General features: G+C 41.6%; 1 protein-coding gene across 1 annotated transcript in view; it reads left to right on the forward strand.

The window, feature by feature from the left end:
* Positions 1–7594, forward strand: part of RPA1 (replication protein A1) — a 69672-nt gene extending 62078 nt beyond the window's left edge. Inside the window, exons 16-17 of the mRNA XM_008063414.1 lie at positions 4524–4610; positions 6589–7594. Of these exons, the coding sequence (XP_008061605.1) occupies positions 4524–4610; positions 6589–6693 (192 nt within the window). The 3' untranslated portion in view covers positions 6694–7594. The remainder of the gene's footprint in view (positions 1–4523; positions 4611–6588) is intronic.
* Positions 7595–7999: the final 405 nt, after the last annotated feature.

Consider the following 7999-nt stretch of genomic DNA (forward strand, 5'->3'; position numbering starts at 1 on the left):
TCAGTAGCTGGAACTACAGGCGCGCGCTACCACGCCCGGCTAATTTTTTGATTTATTGTAGAGATGAGGGCTCGCCAAGTTGCTCAGGTGGGTCTTGAACCCGCGGGCTCAGGCAATTCACTCACCTCAGCCTCCCAAAGTGCTGGGATTACAGGTTGAGCCACCGAACCCGGCTTATGCCTTTTTAACATAATAAGCACCTTTCAGAAAAGGTGAGTCAAATTCTGGTTTAAATGCATATGTAAGGTGCCTGCTATTTCAGGTCATCAGAAGCAATTCTTATGAACTGACCTTCTTTCATAATATAATGTTACCCTTTTCATCTTTGTAAATTTGCTTTTTTAATTTTAAATCTGTAGACCATAGATTACTAATTATGCTAAACTTGAGAAAGATGGTTGCTCAGATAAAACACATAAAGACCAATAGCCAGGTGCAGTGGCTTACTTCTGTAATCCCAGCACTTTGGGAGGCAGAGGCAAGAGGATTGCCTGAGCTCAGGGGTGTGAGACCAGCCTGAGCAACATGGTGAGACCTTGTCTCTACAATAAATCAAAAAATTAGCCAGGCATGGTGGCACACACCTGTAGTTCCAGCTACTTGGAAGGCTGAGGCGGAAGGATTGCCTGATCCCAGCAGGTTGAGGCTGCGGTGGCTGTGAGCATGCCACTGCACTCCAGCCTGGGTGACAGAGTGAGACTCCAACTCAAAAAAAAGAAGACCAATAAAAGCTATATTTTCTGGGAAGAGGACTAGGCAAAACAGCAGTCCTCTGGGAAGAGGACTAGGCAAAACAGCAATTTGGAGGACATGGAAGAAAAAAAAAAAACCCACCTATAGACAGATGCCAGTTAACATCTGTCTGTGTTAATTGGCATCTGTCTATAGGTGGGTTTTTTTTTTCTTCCATGTCCTCCAAATTGGTTAGAGTACTTGAAAAGGCCATGAAGATGGAAGGATTTGCCATTTGTTCTGGCATGTTTCTCCTGTTGTCAGTTCTGTCCGTCTGCCTGTTATGTCTGACTCTATCCCTGCCTCTTTTTTGGTCTGTCTGCCTATTCTGTCTGGCTGTGCCCCTGCCTCTTTTTAAAATTGTCTGTGAGGTCTCTGAAAATAGTCCGGACAAATCCTTTTACAGAAATAACTGGAATTGACTTTAACGTGTGATAGTATCTTTTGTCTGTTTTGCCTAGTCCTCTTTTTTCATATCAGATTTTAAGGCTTGGTCAGCCTTTCAGGATTTTTTATGAGCTTATTATATTTGACTGTTTTTACTGCTGGTGAATGTGGACATATAGAAACTCTCCCCTGAGGAACCATGAGATCTTGGTGTATGTGCTTCATGCTCTTGAATCTTGGAAGAATAATGACAGTGGTATGATTTTCTGGGGGTTTAACCCATCGTTTGATTTTCATATCTGACAGTCCAAGGGATGACCTTTTTTTTTCCCTTTCTTTTTGCCAAGTAACCTTTACAAAAGCATTCCGTATAACAAAGCCATTTTCATGTTCCATGTGGCTTGCAAAGATACTTGGCTAATGTAAACTAGTCTCTTTTTTGGTTAAGAGTCTTAATGATGTACAACTGTTAATTTTATATAAAGTTATTACAAGTTTGTTTTATGAGTATTTATACAAAAGGCATTCTTTAATTATCTGCTTATCAGACTTTTAAAGAAATTTAATCAAATTGTATTTGAGGAGTGTGGGGGGAGAGGACTGTGTTTTTTAGATCTTCCTAGTCTTTGCCCACTTCACCTGTCTTCTTTGAGTGCTTTTCCTCCCAATTCTTAATTCACGATGAAGATGCTGGGCCTCGGATCTATTCCATCACAAACATTTAAAGTCTTAAAAATATCACAGGACAGGCATAGTGGCTCACGCCTGTAATCCCAGCACTTTGGGAGGTAGAGCAAGAGGATTCCCTGAGCCCAGGGGTTCAAGATCAGCCTGGGAAACTTGGTGAGGCCTCATCTCTATAATAAATCAAAAAAATTGGCTGGGCTCGGTCACACACGCCTGTATTTCTAGCTACTTGGAAGACTGAGATGGAAGGATCTCCTCAGCCCAGCAGGTCGAGGCTGCAGTGGCCACAAGCATGCCACTGCACGCCAGCCTGGGCAACAGAATGAGATTCCAACTAAAAAAATATATATCTCACAAATGTTCAGAGTCTTAGAAACTAAGAGTATTTTAAAATTTCTGTGTGGTAAAGTATACATAAAATTTACCATTATGACCATTTTTAAGTGTACAATTCAGTGGCATTAAGTACATTGACATCATTGTGCCCCTGTCACCATCTCACCACCATCCATCACCAGAACTCTTTTGTTTTTCGTTTTGTTATTGAGTCAAAGTCTCATTCTGTTGCCTAGGCTGGAGTGCAGTGGCCTGATCATAGCTCCCTGCAGTCTCAACCTCCTGAACTCGGGTGATCCTTCTGCCTTGGCCTCCCAAGTAGCTGGGACTATAGGCATGTGCCGCCATACCTGGCTAATTTTTTTTATTTTTTGTAGCGACGAGGTCTCACTCTGTTGCCCAGGTTGGTGAGGCTCAAGCAATCTTCATGCTTCAGCCTCCTTAAAGTGCTAGAATTACCAGGCCCAGACTTCTTTTTTTTTAGGCAAATTCATAGACACAAAAAACATTTGTATTTTCCAGAAGTAGAGGGAAGGAGAGAATTATTAATGGGCTAAAGATTTCTTTTTTTTTTTTTCCAAGTCATGTTTTTTACTTTTTGGCCATCTGGCTACAGTTCACAGTTACTGCTCCAAAATCTGTACCCAGGAACCTTCCAACATTGTTTTTAAATAAAGTTCTTAAATGCAGCAGTAAACAAAATGACAAGATACACTTAAACAACACTGCAGTTTATCAAAAGACATAAGAAATTTCAACTCTTATTCCTGGAGAGTTATAAAAATCAGTGTTTTGGGGAGACTGAGGTGAGTGGATTGCCTGAGCCCGTGGGTTCGAGACCCGCCTGGGCAGCGAGACCTCATCTCTACAATAAATCAAAAAATCAGCTGGGCGTGGTAGCACGTGCCTGTAATTCCAGCTACTTGGAAGGCTGAGGCGGAAGGATCGCTGGAGCCCAGCAGGTAGAGGCTGCGGTGGCCAGGAGCGGCTACTGCACTCCAGTCTGGGCAACAGAGTAAGACTCCAACTCAAAAAAAAAAAAAAAAAAAAAAAAATCAATGTTTTGGCTAAGTTATAAACATGTTTATAATACAATTCTTTGTATAACTCTAGTAATGCTAATGGCAACTATAAGATCAGAATAAGTTTAAAAAAAATTAAAAACATCAAAATACTTTTAGCCCCATTATTTACCTGTAAAACGTGTTCATTTATGCCTAAAATTTCAGCATTTATGATATCATCATTGCTCTGATTTTAAAAGTCACATCCAAAGGATAAGGCAAAACCACCTACGAATTGGCATATTTGTTTATTTCTCAGTTTGTGAAAATGTCCTTAATTTGTTGATGTAGCAAACAAATTTCAACTCTGATTGCTATGCAAAAAAAACCCATAATCTGCTTTGCAATGAACTTTACAGTTCAATTGCACACAGGCAACATGCTATATATAAAAAAATTACTAACTGAACTACAGGTATTAAATACTGAAAAAAGTTAACAGTTTATTATAATTTATTTTATTTAACAATCTAGGAAGTTCGCAGCTATCAGCAGTTCCAGTGCAATTTCAGGTACAATTGGGAATTCAGGAACCTTGGTGGAGCTGTTAGTGTAGCAAACTTTGTAGGTAAAATACATACGTACTTTTGATAGCACATGTGAAGGGATTGCTCTAAAATTGACCTCATTGGTTTCATTCTCAGCAAATTGATCTGGGCCTCTCAACATAGCTTTTGTTGTTCCTGATGTTAGTGCATGTTCTCTTTTTTTTTTTTTTGAGTTGGGGTCTCACTCTGTCATGCAGACTGGAGTGCAGTGGCCTGCTCCCAGCCACCGCAGCCTCGACCTGCTGGACTCCAGCGATCCTTCCTCCTCAGCCTTCCAAGTAGCCGGAACTACAGGCGCGTGCTACCAGGCCTGGCTAATTTTTTATTTATCGTAGAGACAAGGTCTCGCCTAGTTGCCCAGGTGGGTCTTGAACCCTCGGGCCCAGGCAATCCACTAGTCTCGGCCTCCCAAAGTGCTGGGATTACAGGCTGAGCCACCGAGCCTGGCCTGAAGATTTCTTTTGACAGAACTTTTTTATCTTCCCAAACTGAAACTCCATACCTATTAAACAGTAACTCCCCCTTTCCCTCCTTCTTCCAGGCCCTAGCAAGTACCATTCTACTTTCTGTGAATTTGATTACTCTAGGTAGAGTGTTTTAATTTTAAATAAAATTCTACTTAAACAGTTTTATGTAATGTAGATTAGTCATTCCTAAGTAATTTCAAACCACTGCGGTGATAATTTTCTCAAAGTCTTTTGAAAAGTCTTATAGATATTTTCAGGTTGTCTAGTAGTTTCTGTGTCTAACATTTTATATTATTTTGCAGAATGAACAAGCATTTGAGGAAGTTTTCCAGAATGCCAACTTTCGATCCTTTGTATTCAGAGTCAGAGTCAAGCTAGAGACCTACAATGTAAGTAAGGGCATCAGGAGCAGGGGATTAGTGGTGGGAGATACTGTTTGTTGCCCACGGCAATATGAGCTGTCAGTGAATTGCTTACCCTGTGCCAGACCCAGTGCTGCACACTCAGTGTTCATTACTCACTGGCTCTTCCCAACATGGGCACTATTATTATCCCATTGTCAGATGAAGGAACAGAGAACAGTTATGTGTCTTGTCTAAACATCTGAGGGGAAAATGCTGTATGGTCTTCTCAGTTAAAAACCTGGATTTTTGGCCAGGTGCAGTGGCTCAGCCTTTATCCCAGCATTTTCGGAGGCAAGGTGGAGAGGATTGCCTGAGCCTGGGGGTTTGAGACCAGCCTGGGCAACTTGGTGAGACCTCGTCTCTACAATAAATCACAAAAAAACTAGCCAGGCATGGTGACATGTGTCTGTAGTTCCAGCTACTTGGAAGGATTGTCTAAGCCCAGCAGGTTGAGGCTGCGGTGGCTGTGAGCAGCATGCCATGGCACTCCAGCCTGAGTGACAAGAGTGAGACTCCAACTCAAAAAAAAAAAGAAAAAAACCCTGGGTTTTTTTTATCTGTGTTCTGACCAAAAAAATGGTAATGCATATAGTGGAGACACGTCTTCCTCAAGTTTAGGTTCTAAAATCTGGGGATGGGCGTTCACACCTGTAGACCTAGCACTTTGGGGGAAGCCCAGGCAGGAGGATCACTTGAGCCCAAGGGATCAAAACCATCCCGAACAACGTAGGCCCTGTTTCTAAATCAGTCAGTCAGTCAGTCAGTCAGTCAATTGGTTTATGAAACAGATTCCATATATAAAAATTACCTTGAGTATTCCTTAAATTGCTATGTCATATAGTTACATAGTCATAATAAAACAGCATTTATTGAGCACTATCTGTCAGATACTGTTCTACATCCTTTACATGTATTATCTCACTTGATCTTTGCAATAACCCTATATGTAGGAGCTATTGTTATCTCCATTTTACTAGTGAAAGAATACATACAGAGAGACACAGAGGCACAGAGAATAAGTCACTTGCCTGAAGTCATATTCTAGCAAGTGGCAGAGCTAAAGTCCAGCCCAGGCAGTCCAACTTCAGAGCTCTGCTCTTAACTGTGCTTGTGAATATCACTGGATTTAGTAATTACTGAGCACGCTAAAATGTGAGAACCCCTGAGCTGGACTGTGCCGCCTTTCTAGGCATCACTCCATTCTGCCTCTAAAGGCACCCTTCCGTTCCTGGACATAATTGGACAACTGAAAAGGGGGAATTCTGAAAACAGCCTTGCTTATTGCAGGACAAACTCATTCTGTTTTATTATAAGACCTTGACCTTAATAACTGTTCATAGATGTATTTGTTATTGTAAGCTTTAAATGAGATGGAGGTCAAATGTCAGTGTGAAATGATGCCGGGGTGGGACCAGGGGGCATTTCTATAGGACCATTCAGCGCCCCCATGGTATGAACAGGGAAGGTGAATTACAGAGAGGTTGCCTCATTCAGAGCTGAGCTAGAACCCAACCCAGGTCCTCCTCCTCTGCTGTATTTTTTCTTTTATGACTCAGCTTTTCTAGAAATGAACGTTCAACTTTCAGAACTAGCTGTGTGGCTTTGGGCAAGTCACATATCCTCTCCTGGTTCCTCTTCCCCCTCAGTAAAGAGAACAAATGGAGTTAGAGAAGGCCTCTAATGTCCATTCCATCTGAATTCTAGGTTTCTGAATGTTTGGGAGCATGAGGGAAAGGATTAAAAGGGTTTGTGTTGAAGGGAGGATCCATCCACTCCCCCAGCCCCAGAAATTCTGGACCGGGCTGCCACTCATGGTGTTTTCTTCATTGGAATAATTGACCTCTGAATCCAGTGTGTCTGTGCTCTCTCCTGCTGGGCTCATCAAAACCCCTGAAGCAAAGGGGGTTCGCTGCTCCTTGTCATGGGCTTTCATCGTTCACACACTGCTTTTCTCCTTTTGAAGGATGAGTCTCGAATTAAGGCCACTGTGATGGACGCGAAGCCCGTGGACTACAGAGAATATGGCAGAAGGCTGATCATGAACATCAGGAGAAATGCACTAATGTGAGGAGAGCAGCACTAATTGGACAGAAGTTTGCAGATAAAGAACCAAAAAATGGAATCAATTTCTCCTCACCCCTGTGTGACAATCCCACATTAGCTACACGGTGCAGAGAGCCTCTTTATGGTGGACTAAACAATTTCCTGTCTTATATGCATCTTGGAACCCATTGGGAGGCAAAGGGAAATGTGCTAGATGGCTGTGGTGTAAACTGTGTCAGGCCTATGGGGTCCGCCAGTAGGTAGTATAGAACCAGTCACTCCTTCTGTCTTCAGGCCTTTGTCAGTTTTTATTAAGATTTCATTATTATCAAGCAGGAATTATGTCACAAGTAATTGACCCTAACTGCAGATAGAGTAAATTATGTAAGTAGGGTTTTGCTTCTCCAGTGGTGACACCTTCACAACTTGGGTTGCTTCTCTGAGGGAGAGCTGAGAAGTGGTTGTGGGACACCTGGGTATTTTAGTAAGTATGTCTTCCTAGAATTCAAAGGCACTCTCTAGAGGTGCTACATAGTTGTTAATGCTTGGAATGGCAATAGGGTAGAATTATTAATCAAAGGCATATCTTTTATATCTGAAGAATATCCTTCCTTCAGGGTTTAATAGACTAAGTCAGATGGGTCTGATATTAATCAAAATTGTCTCTTCTGAGGACGGCTGATAAGCATTGACTTGCTGTCCCCCAGGGAAATCCAGGCAACTACAAAGCATTGCTTTAGTTTTCATTTCAGTTAATGTTGCATTTTGGTTGGTGAATGCAGTTTTTCTATCTGTACATAATTCTTGGATTTGTATGTTTCAGTTCTTGACTTTAGCTATGTTAAATAGAAAGGATTTTGAAGGGAGAACCCCTTTGTTTTCCTTGCCTTGTTTTAATAAACAGTATATTATTTGCTTGTGAATCCCGCTTTCTTTGAATGCAAGTTCTTGTAACTGGAAAGCAATTAATTAGCCTTCATAATAAACGTTCACTTGGGGGAGATGTTAACTCATTACAAACTCAAAGATTAGTCTGAAGCATGGAGATCATTCTTCCTAGTGTTTGCAACCCTGAAATGCATCTTTAAGAATTAAAACACTAAAAACAAAAAGCCATTGTGCCCAAGGATGCTGATGATCTGGCACTTTGGGATTTTATTGATGTTTACACAGCAGTCTAACACCAACCAGGCTTTGAAATGTGTACAGACAGTGAGCTGGTAAGAAAACAGTAATTATGCTACTGGGCTTTTCAGTCAGCAAGAGCATGCTTGCTCTGTATGTTCCTAATCATATTAATTATCTATCCGGTTGCTGTAACCCACCACTTG

The sequence above is a fragment of the Carlito syrichta genome, unplaced genomic scaffold (genome assembly GCF_000164805.1).
Source record: "Carlito syrichta isolate Samal-C Ts95f unplaced genomic scaffold, Tarsius_syrichta-2.0.1 Scaffold306835, whole genome shotgun sequence".
Lineage (NCBI taxonomy): Eukaryota > Metazoa > Chordata > Mammalia > Primates > Tarsiidae > Carlito > Carlito syrichta.